Source organism: Equus quagga, chromosome 17 (genome assembly GCF_021613505.1).
Source record: "Equus quagga isolate Etosha38 chromosome 17, UCLA_HA_Equagga_1.0, whole genome shotgun sequence".
In the NCBI taxonomy this organism is placed as follows: Eukaryota; Metazoa; Chordata; class Mammalia; order Perissodactyla; family Equidae; genus Equus; species Equus quagga.
This window is the reverse complement of record NC_060283.1, coordinates 5,170,630-5,190,640: the sequence shown is the minus strand read 5'-3', so window position 1 is coordinate 5,190,640 and position 20,011 is coordinate 5,170,630. Positions and strand designations below refer to the sequence as shown.

General features: G+C 57.6%; 2 protein-coding genes across 2 annotated transcripts; one reads left to right on the top strand and one right to left on the bottom strand.

Annotated features, from left to right (window-relative positions):
• Positions 1-4,396: 4,396 nt before the first annotated feature.
• On the bottom strand, positions 4,397-8,403 carry CABP2 (calcium binding protein 2). The gene is made up of 7 exons (XM_046644993.1): positions 8,347-8,403; positions 7,611-7,787; positions 6,966-6,996; positions 5,992-6,126; positions 5,339-5,448; positions 5,092-5,239; positions 4,397-4,478 (listed from the first exon to the last, which is right to left on the bottom strand). The coding sequence occupies exons 1-7, from the start codon at positions 8,401-8,403 to the stop codon at positions 4,453-4,455; spliced, it is 684 nt and encodes a 227-aa protein (XP_046500949.1). The 3' UTR covers positions 4,397-4,452.
• A 5,925-nt stretch (positions 8,404-14,328) lies between these two features.
• Positions 14,329-17,108, top strand: LOC124228955 (glutathione S-transferase P-like). Its single transcript, XM_046644031.1, has 7 exons — positions 14,329-14,404; positions 14,550-14,585; positions 15,051-15,157; positions 15,266-15,353; positions 16,402-16,505; positions 16,612-16,719; positions 16,865-17,108. Coding segments are annotated over exons 1-7 (633 nt in total). The 5' UTR covers positions 14,329-14,403; the 3' UTR covers positions 17,054-17,108.
• The last annotated feature ends 2,903 nt before the right edge of the window (positions 17,109-20,011 follow it).

Here is a 20,011-nt window from a genome sequence, read left to right as displayed (position 1 = left end):
CTGTGTGATACTGGTGAATACAAGACATTAAGCATTTGTCAAAGAGTAAACTTTAATGTACGCAAATTTTAAAAATCATTTAGGAGGTCAGGGGATTCCAGGATGGAATGCAGAAGATGGCAAAAGAATCGAGCTGTATTACAAATATATGAAACAGTTTCACTGGAGGGGGTGGGGGGTAAGGTGTGAATCTGGAAATGAGTGGAGTCTGGAAGAATAAAGGCAAAAGGAACTGTGCATAAGCACTGTGCTCTAGTCAATGAACACATTCCCTTCATCACTTCATCACGGGGTGGTACCCCATCACAAGGTGTGCGGTAACAATGTTGCAACCACTGCGCATGTACACAGGAATTGAAAATTAAGTAAATGTAGGGTGCATGATTCCTCACTGTTGGAATGAGAAATTACAGGTAAGCAGGGGAGGGGGCTAGAATGATCCATGTGGTAATGGATTGGAGTTGGAGACGTCAGCATGAGCTCATGTTTAGCTTAAGATGGATACAGTTGGTTACATACAGAAATATTTAAAAATGTATATAATCACAGGTTAGTGTCCATACGTATCCTCCCACTCTATTTGAGGCCTAGAAGCAACCTAGTGCCAAGATCTTGGTTTCTAATATCATTCTCCAATAAAATGAACTAGAGTTCCTTGGAGAAATGGCTGATTCTAGGATCCGGGTGGGAAATATACAACATGCTCCTGGAGGATCTGGTAGGGTCAGAAAGCAAGAAAATGCAAAAAACCCCCCAAAACACCACAAACCCAGACCCCCACAATGATGGGCGTATGTCAAAGGGACACAGGAGCCAACCAAAAGATCTTCTAAGGACCAAAGCTGGAGAAATTTGAACAAAAGAAAATAGTACTGAGTTACAATTTGTATAAAATAAGTTCTACGAGCCCATACTGATAAAAATAGATGATTGAATAAATAAATAAATGGGGGAGAAGAGCCAAATCGGTACAGAAGGATTCCAAGGAATTGATGTAGAGATTCTGCCCATAATGAGGATTATAACCTCTCACCCCTCGAGTGTGGGCTGTGCTTCGCGAAGCCCGGAGAAAGAAAAAGAGTAATTTTATAGTTCAGAAACCTGACAAACATGACCTCAAGCCAGGTGATCAAGGTCGACATCAATAGTGACGTCATGCTGATAGTATGTATGCGCCCTTTATATCATGGGAAGGAAGGGCATTTCATCTCCATGGTCTTCCTCCCCCAACCCATAATCCCAGACTGATCATGAGAAAAACATCAGACAAATCCCAATTTCGGGATATTCTGTGAATTACCTGACCAGTCCTCCTCAAAACTATCAAGATCATTAAAAAACAAGGAAAGTCTGAGAAACCAGAACAACCAAGAGGAGCCTAAGGAGACTGGATGCCTAATGAGATGTGGTGTCCTAGACGGCGTTCTGGAACAGAAGGAGGACAATCAGGGAAAAGCTGATGAAATCTGCATAGAATGTGGACCTTAGTTCACGGCAATCATGGATCAGTGTTCATTCATCAACTGTGACAAACATATGGTTCCAATGTCAGATGTTAACCAGCACAAACACCCACTGTGTTTTAGACACCAGGAGCAAAGCAGCAACAACTGTTCTCATTCAAGCCACTCCCATTTCTCCTTCGTGTGATGGTTAATTTTATCTCGACTTGAGTGGGTCACGGGGTGCCCAGATATTTGTTCAAACATTATTCCGGGTGTGTCTGTGAGGGGGTTTCTGGATGAGACTAACACCCACTGAACTGGTGGAGAAAGTAAAGCAGATTGCCATTCCCAGTGTGGGTGGGCCTCACCCAATCAGTTGAAGATCTGAATGGAACAAAAAGGCTGGGCTGACTGTCGAGCCGCGACATCAGTCTTCTCCTGCCCTCAGACTGGAACTTACATCATTGACTTTCCTGGTTCTCAGGCCTTCGGGCTTGGACTGAACCTACATTGCCAGCTCTCCCTGATCTGTAGCTTGCTGACATAATCGATGAGCCAATTCCTTACAATAAATATCTTTGTACACACACAGACACACACATCTATTGGTTCTGCTTTTCTGGAAAGCCTTGACTAACACACAGGAGAAGGTGGAGGTGGGGTATACAGGAACTCCCCGTGCTATCTGCTATCTTCAGAATAATTCTGTCAACCTAGCACTGTTCTAAACGAAGATGAGTGGATGTAATATCTTGATCTGGGTGATGGTTGCCTGGGCGCATGTGCTTGTAAAAATTCATTGAGCTGTGCGCTTAAGATTTATGCACCTTACTGAGTGTATGTTATACTCAAACTATTTTAAATGGACTTAATGTAAACATCTGAATTTACAGTTTCTCTTGGAAAACCAGCAGATCTTGTAGCTCCGGGCTGCTCCAACTGGCAACGGTCGATGGAGCTGCGACAGGTGCCCCGTTTAGGTGGGGAAGGGGCTCTTGGTTCAGCACAGTGTCCACCTGCCTGCTCTTCCTTGCCGGCCCTGGTCCTGGGTCCAGCTGTTTTCTGTTGGGACCTTCTGGACTAGAAGCCTTTTGGGAGTGGGAGGGCATGTGTGAGATTTGGGGGAGCCGTGGGCATTTTGGTGCCAGCACACACACTGCAGCCAATTAAGACCATCCCGCCAACCGCACCCCCGTGCCCCGCCCCAACCACAGAGCCCGAGAGGCTGGGGCCAGGGGGTAGTGGGAGGCTGACTGTGAGCGGGGTTTGGTCTTCCCCTACCGCTCACCCATCATTACCGCCGGCCCCTGCAGAGGGGATGCAGTGCCGTCTGCGCCAGCCGATGGAGGGCAGTGGGAGGGAGCTTGGGCCATGGCTCCCAGAGAAGCCGCAGGGTTGGGGCAGTGCCTCCTCATCCCTGCCTGACTGGCTGGAGAGATCCCCTAATTGAGGATTAAGGATTAATTGGAATCTGCCGGGCGAGTGATGCTGAGGCTGCTGCAGCCAGCCCTGGCACCTCGGCGTCCAGGCTCAGGGCTGGGCGGGGCCCTGGCAGCCACCCACCTGCTCTGTCCCAAGGCCATCTTGTTGGCAGCAGTGATGTGAGGACCCGGCACAGGTGCTGAAAGCTCCCACCCCTTCTTGACCAGGAGGTCAGGGCCCCTCCTCCCTCCCAGCAGGAGGCAGCGGTGGCGGGTCAGGCAGCGCTCTGCGGACCAGGCCTTTGCTGCAGAGGCTGAGATGCGTCCTGAGGCACCTTCTCCTGTGGGCACTGTGATTTTAGAGGCCCTGGATCCGGCTGTAAATCCCACCTCCTCTTCATCCTAATTGCGTGTGATTTTATGCCAGGCCCTCATCCTCCTGCAGCCTTCTGGTGCCAGGCAGGGGGGCTGGATTAACCTGGGGGCAAGGGAGGATCATGGCCAGTTCCTAAACTGGAGTGTGACAAAATGCAAATGGCATTTTAGAAAGAATAATCTGGCAGCGTGTGCTGCATGGACTGGCGGGGAGGCTATGTGGCCCCTAGCAAGCCGGTTAGACTCAGCTTCTCGGTTTCCTTGATCTGGAAAATGGGGCTAAGAAGATCACGGCAGGGTTGGAGTGAGGAGACGTGTCATTTGGGTCCCCCAGGAAGCAGACGCTGAACTGAAGGTGAGAATGCAAGAAAGAGAAAGAGCAGGGAAGGAGGCCTCCGGGGAGAGCTCTGATCTGCGGCCGGATGACCACGCCACGGCTACCCCAGGGGGCTTGGAGAGAGACCGCCTAAGAGAGGAGCCTTGCATTAGGCAGAAACGTGCGTCCTCGTCCCTGCTGTGCTCAGTCAGTGCCTGGGGGCTCCTAGAAACAGCGAGGTGACAGCGCAAAAGCTGAGGTGTATCCCGAAGGGGCCAATGGCCAGAGCTCGTCAGCTAAAGAATTCCTCCCAGCTGACCGGCAAGTTGTTTCTGGAAGGGAGCTCTAAGCAGCACCCCTCCAGGAGCAAATGAGATCCAGCTTGGGAAAAGCCCCCACACACTTGCGACACCCTGCGATGTCATCCTGGATCTGTCAGGAGCTATTCACAGGATGAGGGGCCGATGCCCACCCAGCTCTGGCAGAAGCGAGTTGGGTTTACTCATCCAGGGATGTTCCCCCACACTTGCTCAGGGCGGGGCCCAGGATCCAGAGAGGGCCCCTGTCCACCCAGAGTTCACAGTCGAGGGGGCTTGTGACCCAGGACTTAACTTTTGGAGGCCAAATACGGGGTCCTCCAGGACAAAGAAGTGAGAGGTGGAGGCCATCTCCCCAGGCCCGAAGATACTTTATTGTCAGAAGAACAGGCATGGGCAAGGGGGCTTGATGGAGGGGTGGGCATGGGGTGAGGGCAGGCAAAGGCATTGCACACAGGCAGGGGGTGGGGAGGAGTGGTGGAGGGTCCCAGTTGGAGGCAGTGGGCTTCCAGGGACACACTGGCAGGCAGTGGCTGTGGTCCCAAGTCCTGTCTGCTGCCTCCAGCTTCTGTGCAGGCTCAGCGAGACATCATTCGCACAAACTCTGCCAGGACAAAGCCAAGGTTTCAGGTCTGCTCTCCAGATCCCAATAGGAGTGAGGCCAATATACTGGCCTTGAAGTGGGAAGGAGTGCAACCAAGGGCAGGGCCTGCGAAGGAGTCCCCTGGATCTGGTAGGGAATAATAGGCCTCTGGGCTAGGAAGAGGGGCTTTGTCTCAGGGACAAAAAAAATCTTGTAACCGAACCTATTTTCCTCTTTGCTTTGGTTGCTAGGAAGCTCAGGAACAACTTTGAAGCCTACTTCAGGGAATTTCTACATACTGATTTTCCTAGGCTTCCTATTATTTATTCCTTGTTTTCCCTCTGTGGGAATGCAGTGTAGAGGAAGAGCTGGGTTCTGGTCAGGATACCTGGATTCATGTCTTAGTTCCGTCCACTTCTTTTGCTAAGCATCGACACTGTCCTAAAAACTGACTGTCTTCTCCTGCTTATGGGGATAATAACAGTTCCTTTCCCCTGGGTTCTCGTGATAATTAAGTGGGAGACAACGTAGATGTGCTCAGCACAGGGCCTGGCACACCGCGATAATGCTCCTTTTGCCATTTCTTTATCTGTTAAAAACCTTCCCGGGCGTGTGGCGCCGAGCGTGGCGGTACCTTCAAAGTCGATCAGGCCGTCCCCGTTGAGGTCAGTGTCTTGGAGGATCTCGTCCACCTCCCGCTGGCTGAGGCGCTCCCCCAGCAGAGCCTTGAGGGCCGCCCGGAGCTCACCTAAGCTGATGCAGCCGTCCCCGTTGGTGTCGAACTGCGGTGGGGTTGGGCGGGGCACTGGGTCACCAACCCGATCACTCACGATCACTCACTCACTCACTCCGCCCCGGCCGCCCTCCAGCCCCGGCCGCACCTCCCGGAAGGCATCCCGCAGCTCGTGCACGCCGATCATGTCCGCCGTCTCTGCCAGCAGCTTGGGGCCCATCAGCTCCACGAAGTCTTCAAAGTCCACCTTCCCGCCACCTGGGGGCCACGCCCATCAGAGACCCCACCCATCAGAGACCCCAGGTCAGCAGAGGCCCCTGCCCAGCCCTGGCCCTCTCTCTTCTTCCCCCACCCCCCCCCCCCCTCCCTCCTCTCCCCCCCCCCCCCCCCCCCCCCCCTCCCCCCCCCCAACCTGCACCTCCTCGGATCCCACCCCCCCCCCCCCGCGTCTGGACCATCTGTGTTTCACGATGGCTTTCCCTAATTGTCCTGAAGAGTTCCATTGGGTCCAAGTCCTAGCTCCAATGACCTGGCTGTGTGACCTTAGGCAAGTCACGGAACCGTTCAGAAACTCAGTGTCCTCATCTAAAAAATGGGGATGATGGTCCTTGTCCCACCCACCTCACAGGAGGTGGTGAGATTCTCTGGAGGCAGAGACCTCACCTTGAGAATGACCAAGGTACCGGGTTCTGGGGCCAACCTGTGTGGCACCTCAGTTTCCCAGGCTGCCCAGCTGCCTGGCCATGGCCATGGCCTCTGGAGAACCGCAGGTTGGGGGGGGGGCGGGTCTGAGGCACATACTCATCTTCTGTGAAATCTCGATGAGCTCCATCTCGGTGGGCATGTAGCCCAGTGTCCGCATGCAGGCACCCAGCTCCCGGTAGCCGATGTAGCCGTCCCGGTCTCGGTCAAACTCCTGGAAGGCAGCCTGCAGCTCTGGCGGGCAGGGCAAGGTCAGTCCTTCTCTCATGTGCCCCTGGACCCCGGCCTGGACCAGCGCAACCTCCTCCCCTTGGCCCAATTGTTATCTCCTTCTAAACATCAGTTTCTCTTTGCTGCCTCAGGGCCTTTGTGCATGCTATTCCTATAATTCATTCTTTCAGCAAATATTTGAGGATCATCTACTATGTGCTGAGCTTTACTCTAGGTACTGAGGATATGGCGGTGAAGAGAGAGAGAGAGAGATAGAAGAAGGAAGGAAGGAAGGGAGAAGGAGGGAGGGAGGGAGGGAGGGAGGGAAGGAAGGAAGGAAGGAAAGAAGAGGGAGAAACATCCCTGACCTCATGGAGCTCACATTCTGGAACACTCTCCCCTCCCCTTTGGTCCTTATGTCACCTACTCCCGGAAGTCTTCCCTCTAAATTCTGTCCCTTCCTGCCCTCGAGAGCACTTAGCGCCCTTTGTGTTTGTGGTTGACTTATTGACGCCTGTCTCCAGAGGCCATGGGCCATGTCTGTCCAGTTTACCGAGGCTCCCAGTGCTCAGCACAGGGCCGGGCACACAGTGGGCACCAGGGGGTGTTTGTTGAATGAACAAATATAAAAGTGACTCGTGACCACCTGGCAAAGGAGACCAGGGAACCGACAGCTGGAGGTTCTGTCACCCCTCCCTGCTCAGTCTTGTTCCCATCTCCTCCAGAGAGTCCCCTGCGGCCTTCTTGACGCTCCTAGTTCCTCCTGGAGACTGCTGAGGCCCCCGTCCGAGGCCCCCCAACCCTGTGTGCCCCACCCTATGCCCACCCTCCCAGAAACCCTAGTTCTTTCCCAAACCCTTTACCTTCGATCTCCTCTGGCCGCAGCTCCCGGTCCTGAGGGGGCACAGAGGGGTTAAGAATTCCCTGAACCACCCAGGCACCTGCCCTCTTCCTTCTTGTTCTTTGGGGCTCCCCACTCAGCCCCCCACAACATGCATGCACAAGGCCTGTGTCTGTCCGACACTGCTCAGCCCTGGCTCCTCCCATGCACTCCTGCTGACTGGCGTGGGTGTCTTGGGTCCCCCCTTCCCTGCCCCTGCCCAGACTTCTCCCAGGGCCTCCTCCCCCAACCTCCCTCCCATCCCTTCCCGTTGGGCAGAACCTCAGGCTTGACCCTTGGGACCTCAATGTCACTATATGTCTCTCTTGTTCTCTCTCTGGCCCTCTCCTGGGGGCCCTGCCACCTCCCTGCCCATCTCCTTGGTGGTTGTCTCTGAGGTTTCTCTGGGTCTCTCTCTGCCCTCTCTTCTCTCTTCCCTGGCATGTCCCCGGGGTCTTTCCCAACTCTGATCTGGTTTCTGTTTCTCTATTCCTCTTGGGACCCCCGGGTCAGTGGGCCTTTGCTCTGATGTCCCCATCAATCCTCTCCCCATTACTCAGGGAGAGGCAGAGCGAGGGGGCAGCAGGCGGGCGGGCAGGCGGGCGGGCAGGCGGGCGGCCGTACATACGAGCTGGGTGATGGCGATGCTGGGCCGCAGGAAGATGCAGGCGGGGCCCACCAGCCTGTTGAGCACCGCATAGCCCTGGAGGCCCGGCCTGGGGCCCCCCTGATCCTCAGGGCTGGGCCTGGGGCCGGGGCTGTGGCAGGAGCCCCCTGAGGGGCAGCTGGGCCACTGCCAGCGGTCCTGCGGCAGAGCCGGCCATGAGCTGGGGCAGTGGCCACTCACCCCCTCACTCATCAGCCTCTCCTGTTATTGGAACCCAGCACAGGACAGCAGGGGCCCTCACCCATCAACACTAGGCTGGAAGAGTCTACCCTCTTCCTGTTTGGCTGGGCAAACCGAGGCCCAGAAAGGACAAGGGACTCAGCCAAAGTCACTCAGAAAGCCAGTGGCAGAGTGGGACCTTGAGCTCAAGCCCTGTGCCTCCCAGGTCAAGACTGGCCAGCAGGGAGCAGGGACGGCAGTAGGGACAGGGCAGCTGGATGGGCAGCGAGGGGCCCGAGGGGCTTGGCAGGGGAGGCCCAGTGGTCCACAGGAGCCAAGGTCAGGATGGGCCAGAGTCTGGGGGCTTCCAGGGAAAACCTCAGTCTAGGACGGTGGGAGCCAGCCCCTCCATCCCACGGCTGTGCCCTCCCTCTCACCCCATCCCAGCCCTTACCCAGGGCTCTGCCCACCGCACCTGACCCTTCCAGGGTCCAGCCCAGCCTCCTGGCCTTGACTTCTCCCCCCTTAGCCCTCCTACCTTGGATCCCCGATGTCGGGGCCGCTTGGCACAGTTTCCCATGGGCCCCTGAACCATGCTAGGCCTAGAGTCCGGGGGGCGCCGAGGGCTGGGCCTCAGTGCATGCTGCGGGCTCCCGCCGGCCCCCAGCCACTCCCAGTGAGAGTCTGGGAGCAATGCAGGGGATTTTCCTAGGGTTTTGTGGGCAAGATCGGGGGCGGGTGGGCAGGCGGGGAGCCCTGGGCACGGGGGCTCGGGTCCTAATCCAGGATTATCTCTGGGCATCTCTGCTGGTGAGGGGGGCCACTCAGGGCCCAAGGCCCCCTGGAAGGCACAGCCTTCCCATGCTCACCCTGAGGGTCTTCCAGACACCCCCCCCACCTCCAGCACCCTTCTCCCCCAACCCCTGCCCCTAATCTCTCCCAATCAGGAGAGCTCTGCTGTCTTCAGAAGCAGGGCCTGGACCTTGGAGCAGGGAACCGGGTGCCAGGGGTGCAAGGGCGGCTGGGGCATCTCTCCCCTCCTAATGGCAGACGATACCGGGTGGTATGAACTTGGCAGACCCTCCCCCACTGCCTGTCTTGGGAGAGGAGGCAACCTCGGCCCAGCCCAGGAGGCCCCTGGCCCTCCCCTCGGAGCACTGCCCAGCCCGCCTGCCCTCGGCAGTCCTGCCTGGACCAGCCCCCCACTCTTGCGCTCAGGTGAGGAGCTGAAGGGGTCTGACTCAGGGTGCCATGGGCTGGCAGCAGGGCTCACTGAGGACTGAAGAAGGGAAGGACACCAACCTCCCTCCTGGGCAGCTGACCGACTGACTGACCCCTGCATCAACATGCATGTCCGGGGTCGCCTCCCTGGGCTCGGCCCTGGGTCTGTCCTGTTGGGCCCCAGTGGGGTGTGGGGTCCCTGCTGTTCCCTCACCATCCCCTCAGTTGAGGGTGGCCCCACGCTCCTGTCCCATTTACCTGCCCATAGGCCGCCTGCACCCGGGCCTCGAGCTCCCGGAGGAGTGCCCGCCGCCTGGTGGCTGCTGGGCTGGCAAGGGCCTGGCTGGGCCCTGAAGTGCCGTCAGCGGGGCTGGGGTCGCCCGTGGGGAGGCTGCCATCTGCCGGGCCCTGGGGAAGGGCCATGGAGACCAGGGCTTGGCACCGCCTGCCGGCTGAGGGACACCGCCCCACTCCGGTCACTTGGGTCTTCCCATTCCTGTGGGAGGGTGGCTTAGTGGGCCACTGTGGGTGTGGTCCCACAGGGTCCCCGCTGCTCTTCTCCCTGTTCCTCCCTCCATGGACTGGTAGGGTCCAAGCCCCCCAAGTCCCATATCTTTCCTGACTCTCCATGCCCCTGACACAGCCCCTCCCTGAAACTCTAGCCTTGCCCCCACCTCGCCACCCTCCAGCCTTCACGCTGGCCACAGACTGCGCCCTGGAGCTCCACCAGCCCGTCCTTGCAGACCCCTAGTCACCTGGCTTCTCTCTCTCATGGTCTCTGTGCTTCCTCATATCCCCTCCTGCCAGCATCTCCCACCCAGCTTCTGCTGACCTCCAACCTCCAGCTTCTCAGGGGAAAGTGGGGAGGTGGGCCAGCAGCCCCTACTGGCCTCTCGCGCCCCCTTGTTATGCCCTTGGGCCACTTACCGCCCAGCCGTCTGCTCCTTACCTCCCAGAATGAGGTCAGTTGTCCTGCCCCGGCCCTGCTCCAGGCCCCTCATAATTTATTCACCGGCACCCCACCCCCCAGCCTTTATCCAAGGGAACCAGATCCTGCCAGACACCTGCCACCTGAGATGGTGGCTCTGGCCTCTCTCTCAGCCACAGGTGGCCATCCATTCATGTATTCCCTTTGCAAACATTTGAGGCCAACTGGGACCCAGTCCTGGTCTAGCTGCTGGGGCTCACACAACTGATCCAGAAAAGGGCTACAAGACAGTCTCCAAGTGCTTGGGGACACTGACTCAAGCATCAAGGAGGCTTCATGGAGGAGGTGAGGGGATAGGACAACATTCTATGCATTGCCCACCAATGTCCAGCCCGTGCTTGGCCCTGGGCGAGCACTGGGGTCCATGGAAGGCATCAGCCATGGACTTGGAGTGTCCCAGGCACTGGAATCCCAGCGGGTATGTTGGGTGGAAGCCCTTAGGAGGGAGGGAGGGGTCAATAGCCCCTGGAGAGGGGATGAGTTGCAAAAGTTTGGAGAAAATTTCAGAGGGGCTGAATCTTCAGCAAATATATGTGGAGCACCTGCTATGTGTCTTCCTGAGCACTGGGAGCCAGTCCCTGCTTTCTGGAATCTTCCAAGAAGTGGGAGGTGCACGTTCAGCAAACTCCAAATAACAGTGCAGGGAAGACCCCAACAGGCTGTCCAGAGGGAGGAGAATGGGGACCTCGTTGTGACTAAGGGGCTGAGGAAGTGACATGTGAGCCAAGACCAGAGGGATGAAGGGAGGGACCGAGTGAAGGGAGAGGGTGGCCACGTGGCAGAGGGAACAGCCTCCACACAGCCCTGAGAGGCTGTGAAGATCTGAGGAAAAGCCAGAGTTGAGAGGTGAGTGGACGCTGGCCAGGTGGTCAAGGTTGGGAAGGGCTCGTTGCGACCATTCATGCTGACCATGTGATGAGTGATTCCGTGTCCAAAGAACCAACTAAGAAGGTGGGAAGTGGTGAGAAATGTGTGTCCCGAAGTATAAGCCAAAGTCGTTGAGGCCATAACTGGTCAGGGTATAGTCGGGGGAAGAGTTTTCAATCGAGGAGCAAAGGGTTTGTGTCTAGGTTCAGAAAGCCTTGCTTGGAAATCCTCCCTGGCTTGTGTTCAGTGAATAGCATCCTAGAACATTCATCTTGGTGGCCTTGACTTGCCCAGCCTGACTTAGCCAACCTTGAGTCGCAGCTCCAGTGTCCAGGATGTCCAGGTGGATCAGCAGTTGACAGATGAATGGATGGATGGATGGTTGGGTGGACAGGTGGGTGGTTGGATGGAGGGGTGGATGATTTGACGGATTGGTGTTTGAATGGTTTGTGGTTGGAAGGATGGGTGAAAGGATGGATGGATGGACAGGTAATTGGATGGACAGATAGGCGGATGAATAGTTGGGTGAGTAGATGGGAAGTTGGATGCATGGATGAATGGATGGTGGATGGACAGGTTGATGGCTGACTGATGGAAGAATGGGTAGATGATTTGATGGGCTAGTGGTTAAATTGTTGATAGATGGATGGATGGATGATTGCATAGATAGATGGTTGAGTGGATGGTTGAATGAATGGATGGATGGATGAAAAGATAGATGGATAGACAAATGGAAGATGATTGGGTGGGTGAATAGGTAGTTGGCTGGATGGGTTGGATAACTGGATAGGTGGATGTTTTGATGGACTATTGGTCGAAAGTTTGGTTGTTGGATGGATGGATGATTGGGTAAATGGGTGTATAGATGGATAGATGGCTGGGTGGATGGACTTCTGGCGAAGGCCTTATATTCTTCATTAAAATTGTCCATTAGGGTGGAGACCATGTCTTACCTATTTCAGTGTCTCCCGTGATGTCTAGCCCACTCATTTCCTGATACATACTAATCAACCTGTGAATGAAGACTTGTGTCTATCTATCTCGCCCTAATCTGAGCTGTGATTCCTCTGACGGCAAGATGATGGCTCCTTCTCCACCCTGTTCCCCACAAGCCAAACCCAGGCTTGGCACCTGGTAAGCACCATACACAGAACCATGTTGAGACGCCATTTCACACTCACTAGGATAGATCGCTAAAGTAAAAGACAGACAATAAGGACTGTTGGTGAGGATGTGGAGAAGCTGCAACCTTTATTTGCTGCTTTATTTAGGTTTATAAAATGGCGCAGCCACTTTGGAAAAGAGTTTGGCAGTTCCTCAAAACGAGTTACCATATGACCCAGCAGTTCCACTCTTAGGTATATACCCAAGGGAATTGAAACCATAAGTTCACACAAAAATTTGTACACAAATGTATACAGCAGCATTACTCATAGTAGCCCCAATGCGAAACAACCCAAATGTCCATCCAGGCATGAGCAGGTAAACAAAATGTGTGTGTCCATACAATGGAGTGCCATTTGTCCATAAAGAGGAATGACGTACCGAAACAGGCTACAGCATAGGTGAACTTTTCATAAGTCAAAGCAGCCAGACACAAAAGGCCACACAGCGTATGATTCCATTTATCTGAAACATCCAGAATAAGCAAAGTCATAGCGACAAAACAGATTAGCGGTTGTCAGGATATGGGGGAAACGGGAACGAGGAGCGATTGCTAACGGGCACAGGTTTCTTTTGGGGATGACGAAAATGTTCTGCAATTAGATAGCGGTGATGCTTGCACAACTCTGAATATTCTAAAAACCACAGAATGTACACTTTATAAGGGTGGATTGTATGTAGCCATAAAGCTACATAAAAAATAAATATATGTTTCAAAACCTGCTGAAGACAGGTGCTGATGTAAAGGACTGGAGATGGGGGATGGGCACAGGGAGGTGCTGGCCTCCTGGCCCAGGAAAGCTGTGCTGCTGGGCCCCAGAGGAGGAGCCCCAGGGTGGCCACAGAGCTCGACCACAGGCTGCGCCTGTGAAGCAGAGGACTGTGGGTAAAAGCAGCCACCCAGAACACCACAGCACAGCGCCAAGCCATCCTGGGTGACAGCCCACCCAGGGGACCTGAGCATGATGGCTGGAGGGTGTGAGGGTGTGAGGGTGTGATGAAGGAGGCAGACCCACTGGAAGGCAGTGTGTCTCCGCTCTCCCAGGTCTGTGATGCTTGTGCCAAAGGAAGGGCTTGTGTGCCCCTGGCCAGAGCAGGCAGGTGAAGGCACCTGTCTGAGCCTCGGTGTCCTCATCTGTGTAATGGGAACGAGACCCCTTCCCTCCCAGGGTGTTGTGGAGATGAAATGAGACTGTTTATAGGAAAGCTCTTTGTAAGCTGCTAAGTGCTGAGCAGATGTTCCTCCAGCTGTGAGTGAGGGATGAGAACCCGGTTCTGGTGCCACCTCCCCCACTGCCTCCCAGCCCGACGCAGCTGTGGCTCAAGTGGGGCTAAGAGATGCTCCTGACCAGGCACTGTCTGGGTTTTTCCCACGCTTTCGATGGGCCGTTCTGCTCCTGAGAAAGATGCCGTCCTCTCTCCTTGTGGTTCCGACAGGCCCGTGCTCAGGTGTCTGCCTCAGTCAGACCCCAGCTCCCTGGGAAGACCGCCACACCCACCGAGAGCCCCCCAGGAGAGGTGGCAGCCAGAAGGAGAAGTGGGCTGAGGGTGCTAGATGGGCCAGCAGGGAGGGGGGCACTGGGCTCTGCCTGGAAGGACGCAGCCCTCCCAGGTCCAGGAGGTCCTGCCCATCTTTCCATCCACCCGTATCCCCAGGCCCAGCCTGTATTTGAACAGTATAGAGCACTCAGACTCAGTCAAAAACAGTTTGGACACTACAAGATCTTGCAGAAAAAAGAATGAGAGTTCAAAGTGAGGCCCCTGAAGCCAGCCAGACCTGGGTTTAAATCCTGTTTACCAGCTGTGTGACCTTGGGAAAGTCACTTAACCTCTCTGTGCTTCAGTTTCCTCCTCTGGAAAATGAGGATCAGAACAGTACTGAGTCTTAGGGTTGTGATATATGCAAAGCTCTCAACACAGTCCTCAGCCCCTAAGGGTTTGCTATTATCATCATCATAGAGAGAGAAGTGTAAATGGATATGTCTACTGAAATTGCATTCATTCATGCAACAAGCATTTATCGAGCACCTACTGGTGCTCGTGGAGGGGACCCAGCAGTGAGCAAGGCTCTCAGTCCTGGCCCTCTGTGGGCCATGATGACTGAGGCTGTTTGGGTGTGGCTAGGTGATGCTAAGTGTGGCTGCCTCTCGTCAAGCCACTGCCCTGTGGGCAGAGGAGCAGGTGGGCGCGCCGGCCCTGCCCACCACACCCAGCCTTACCCAAACGTGCTCAGCTCCGTGACTTGGCATATTCCTGGGGCGGGGCGGGGAAGGTGGAGGGCGGGGAGCAGATTCGTAAATATAAGGCCTCTGGGCTCCTGCCCACTTCCTGCTGCACTTGCACTTCGCCGCCGCCAGTGAGTAGGGTCTGGACCAGGTCGGGGGTGGGGCAGGCCGAGCTACCTCCTCTGCTGGGGGTCTGACCCCGAGGCTGCCTGCCCCTGGGCCCTGCAGCCCCGCGGGGGGGGGGTCCTCCTTCATCGTTCCATCCGTCTCTCCTAGTGCCGCCCTACACCATCGTCTACTTCCCCGTCCGAGGTGCGGACCCTGCTCCTTCAGGAGGGCGAAGGGCACAGACCGGGTCCAGGCCGGACGCTCAGGCTGACCGCAGGGCGGGGCCAAGGCGGGAGCCGGGATGCGGGGGCGGGGCCGGGACCTCGAGGGCGGAGTCCGGAGCCTCGGGGGCGGAGTCCGGGATCTCGGGGGCGGGGCCGGGATCCGCTTTCCCGGTGGCTGCCTCCTCGTGAGCCACCGGCGCTGCACCCTATCCATGTGTCTCTGTTCTCTTCCTGGCGCTCTGTGTGTCTCCGCCCCGTCCTCTCTTCCAAGCCAGTGTTGAGGCCGTGGTCTCCACTCTTGCCCTGAGGTCCATCCCCTCCCCAGAATGCCTCCTGGGGTTTCGGTCCTATCCCTGTCTACCTTCCCCATCCTCCTGACCCTTCCCCAGGGTGCTGTGAGGCTGGGGTCTCTGCCCATCCCCACACCCCCGTCTCTGCGCCGCAGGGCGCTGCGAGGCCATGCGCATGCTGCTGGCTGACCAGGGCCAGAGCTGGAAAGAGGAGGTGGTGACCAAAGAGACCTGGCTGCAGGGCCCACTCAAGGCCTCCTGTGTGAGTGGCTGTGCCCAGGCAGGGGGCAGGTGCTGGGCCTCTGGGGGCAGAATTAGGATGGGGGACAGCTGAGCTCAGCGTCCCTCACTGAGCCGTGCCACCTCCCAGCTGTACGGGCAGCTCCCCAAGTTCCAGGACGGAGACCTCACTCTGTACCAGTCCAATGCCATCCTGCGACACCTGGGCCGCTCCCTCGGTGAGTCCTGAGGTCGCAGGCCTCCCAGTCCAGAAGAGTACCTGACGGGTTCCGGCAGGATGTCCCGGGGCCAGAGCTGTTGTACCTGCAGCCGCTAGGGTCCTGCCTGGCTGGAGGGCAGGACAGATGGCCCTAAGGGAAGGGATAGGGGGGTTCTGGCTTATGGGGCTGAGGCTGCCAGTCCACCTGGGCAGAGGTCATGCAGCTCGGGCTAGCTCCAGCCACGTAGTCCCAGATGGGTTTGCTGTGCCCATTTCCCAGACAACAGCTCGGAGGAGGCCGCTGGCACCCACGTGTGTGCTGGTGCAGGCTAGAGGCCACTGCGGGTCTGGCCAGGGCATTCCAAGTAGACCTCCTGCCCATTTCTTCCTTCTCTGGCCTGAATCTGGAAAACCCATGGTCACAGGGAGCAGGCCTGTGGCCTTGTTTCAAGGGTGGCAGGAACATGGCTTAGGGAGGTGGCTGCCTCTTCTTTGCCCAGCTTGGGGCGTCCAGAAAAGCCCCAGGTCCCAGGAAGACGTGGCAACTGGGGAAGGGGGCAGAGGAGCAGTGGGAGCCCGCAGGCTCAGGCCCCCGCTAACTTCTGCAGGATCCAGGGCAAGGACAGAGGCCTCCGGCCGCAGCCTGCTACCTCCTCTTCCCACCCCTGGGCTGTCCTGCACTGCCTGTGGCCCCGCCAGCCCACACAGCCAAGTTCTGTCCAGGCCCTACAAACAGCCACCCCTCGGGCCTAGGGAGGCAGGCACCAGAGACTTGGTCCCCTCTTGCGGGGGACAGAGCTGGCAGACGGGGCTTGGGTCTTGGGTCATTTGGCCAGGGAATTTCCACGTACCAGGGACCAGGGGTGTGGCCTAGGAGTCAGGCATGGGCTTCAGCTGGGTATGTCCCCTTGGACTCTTGGAGATGGGGCAGCAGAGTTATGCAGAGCGGGGCCTCCAAAATGAGGGACCTGGTTGCCCAGGCCTGAGACTGAGGGCTTTTGGAAGAGAGAGCAGCGTGGGGTACCAGCCCAGCCAGAACCTGACCCGCTGCTTGGCCACTGACCCAGGCCTCTACGGCAGAGATCAGCGGGAGGCGGCGCTGGTGGACATGGTGAACGACGGTGTGGAGGACCTCCGTAAGCGCTGTAGCCACCTCATCCGCCATGACTATGTGAGTGGGGGGGCCGCGGCTGGCGCTCAGGGCTGGGGGTGCAGCCGGGGGGGTCATCTGGCCAGGCATGCTGTATGCCGCCAGCTGAGATCACTCCTGTTTGCAGGAGGAGGGCAAGGCCCGGTATGTTCAGGAGCTGCCTGGGCACCTGAAGCCTTTTGAGACCCTGCTGGCCCAGAACCAGGGAGGCCAGGCCTTCATCGTGGGTGACCAGGTGAGTACTAGGTCCAGCCCATTGTGGGTCCATTTCTCAGATGGGCACACTGAGGCCCAGAGGCAGGCCATGACTGCTCATTGGCTCCCCGCGACCCCACGCTCTCCTCTCCCCGCTCAAGCCCCTCGTGCCCCCTGTCCTGCAGATCTCCTTCGCTGACTACAACCTGCTGGACTTGCTGCTGAGTCACCAGGTTCTGGCCCCTGGCTGCCTGGACTCTTTGCCCCTGCTCTCGGCCTACGTGGCACGCCTCAGCGCCCGGCCCAAGCTCAAGGCGTTCCTGGCCTCCCCCGAGCACGTGAACCGCCCTGTCTTTGGAAGCCGCAAGATATGAGCCGGCTCGGCCTCCCCAGGAGAGGGTCGCCCTTGGGAACCAATAAACACAGGGAGAAGAAGCCGTGCTGTGGTCACCAAGCCGCTGGGTGGGCACAGGGGACCCTCCGCCCCTGCCCAGGTCTCCTCGGGGAGGATGAAGGCTGGGTGGGCATCTGGGCCCTGGAACAGTGTTAGGCCCCCCAAGCTACCAGGAGACAAAGAGGAGCTCCCGGCTCAGGGAGGAAGGTGGAACTTCAGGCCTCCAGGAGGACGGCCTTTGACCCCACCAGCGCTCACAGTTGTAGCACCTGGGGGAGCCCTCTCCGTCTGAGACAAGGCGGCCGTGAGTGTCACTGACTGACGGTCCCTGCCGTCTGTCTGTCTGTCTGATGAATCCCATCAGGCACGCAGCAGGGTGGTTTCGGGATGGTCTCTGCACACTCAGACGTTGTGCACACATGCACACTTGGGAGTGACACACACTTGAGTGTTTCACACGCACATCCATGTTGCCCGTTCTCATGTGTTACCCATGGTCACAGACACCCAGACACCCTTAGCGGGTGCAGCAGGCAGCCAGCAGGGCCCAGGGGTGGGGGGCCCCAGGCAGGCCTGGAGCTCTGGGCAGTGTCCACTGCTTGGGGACCCAAGGGAGGTCAAGGGTCTCCCTCAGCTCCAGGGAGCCTCTGTGAACCCCTCGTGACAGCTCCCAGTCCCAGCCCTTGCTCCCTCCTGAGGGGCTGCAGCCACCTCCTGCCTGGCCCCCCAGCCTGCCTGGCACCTCCTGCAGGCTCGCTGGGCATCAAGGAGTCAGACAATTCCAGAATGCCTGGCACTCTCCGTGCAAACTTCTCAGTGGATACTCGATGCCCTCTAGGTAAAGTCCGCAGCCTGCCAGGCCCTCCTCGATATAAATTCCCCGTCTCCAGAACATTCCCCACCCTCCCTGCCCAGTTCACCCTTAGAGCCCCACTGTGCTTCTCTCAGCTTCCCAGACAGCCTGGCTCTGCCCCTCCAGCCTTTGTCCCTGTGACCCCCTCTGCCCAGCTCTCTCCTACTCACCCACCCACCCACCTGCCGGTGGCCACACCCCTTCGGTGCTCCTTTCCCTGTCCCTCTGGCAGTGGCCCAGGTGACCTGGCACTTTGGCCTCTCCCTCAGCTCTACTCTCCCCTGCCCCCAGGTGGGAAGGCTGACTCACCTTTACCCATCAGGCAATGGGGGTGCCAACACCAAGAGCTGACTCTTTTTTTTTTTTTTAAAGATTTTATTTTTTTCCTTTTTCTCCCCAAAGCCCCCCGGTACATAGTTGTATATTCTTCGTTGTGGGTCCTTCTAGTTGTGGCATTGGGATGCTGCCTCAGCGTGGTTTGATGAGCAGTGCCATGTCCGCGCCCAGGATTCGAACCAACGAAACGCTGGGCCGCCTGCAGCGGAGCGCGCGAACTTAACCACTCGGCCACGGGGCCAGCCCTCAAGAGCTGACTCTTTATGGCCCACATACTACTACCTCCGGGCGTCAGTGGTGCACTGTTCACAGGCCTGTTGCCCCTACTCCATGGGAGTTATCTCATCTGTCCCTCTCAAGGGAGGAAGCTGAAATTCAGAGAGGTGAGGCAACTGGTCCAAAGCCACACAGCTCATAAATGAGAGAGCTAGAATTCAAACCCAGCTCTGAGTGACTCCCAGACTTATGGGTGGTCCTTAGAAAGGGAAGGAGGGAGGGGGTTGGGGGCCAGAGAAGAAAGCAGGAGACCAATCTCAGGGGCAAAAATGACCCAGGCATGGGCAGGAGCCAGAGGCTGGCAGAGGCTCCTCGGCGGGTGGAGTGGCCAGGGGTACTGGCGTCTGCTGTGGAGGCCTTTCCTGCTGGACTCAGGACTTGGAGTTGATTCCCAGGGCGCTGGGGAGCCACTGCAGGCTTTTGAGCGGGAAAGAAGACATGAAAGAGGACTTTTAGGAACCTTAGACTGAGTCCTCAGGAGCCCTTGAGCGTCACCTAACTCAACACCCTCGCCTTACAGATGGGTAAACTGAGGCCTGGAGAGGGAAATGGGCTTCCCAGCCTCACTGAGCAAGTGGGTAGGTGGGCCAAGATGATGTCGTGGGTCCAAAGCTCCCAGGCCTCCAGCCTGGCTGCTCAAAGGAGCCTCTGCCTGCAGGACCTCGAGCAGAGGCCCTGTGACGAGGGGCACTGGGTTTGGGGGCTGATGGGCAGTTTTGATTTCCAGAGGAGGAGAGCTGACCTCTTTGGGTGGGATGCCCTGGGAAGGGCCCGTTGGTCCCCAAGAGGAAAGTGGTGGCACCCTGAAGCACCCACCGCCCTGGAGGCAGAGTCTGCTGCCTCGGGGTCCCCTGTCCTGGTGGCTTTCACCACGCTGCCCCAGGGAGACTGTGGGGGAGGGCTGAGGTCTGCAGCCACATGGCCTGTGAGTGCCCTGGTCCTTGTCCCCAAGCCTTCAGCAGAGCGTGTTCAGCTCCCAGCCCTCCCCCACCTGATGCCAGCAGGGCAGGCAGCCCGGCCTGCACCTCCCCACGGGGAGTGCGGAACCTCAGGCCACAGAGGCCCACCACGCAGGCAGACAGGACAGTGGCCGTGGGAGGCCACAGAACAGACCTGGGGGACACTCGGGCATCCCGCAGGTCCCAGGGTGGCAGGAGGAAGTTGCTCTTTTGAAAGTTTCCTGCAACCAACTGCTTCCACATTCTTCGGGGTGACTGGGCATCTTGAGTGCGCTGCTCCGGGACCCCAAGAAGGTGGATGGAGGAGGCTCCCAGCAGCTGAGAGGGGCGCCCCGGGGAGTGGCTGGCCCCGGCGTGGGTGGCGGGGGACTGGTGTGAGCTGGCGCAGCAATGCGTGGGGTGACAGGATGGCTAGGTCAGGGAGAGGCTGAGAGTTCTCCAGGTGGAGAGGAGACAGGTGACCCCTGGGCTTCCTCCAAGCAATGCCCCCAGTACTTTACATACCTTAACTCGC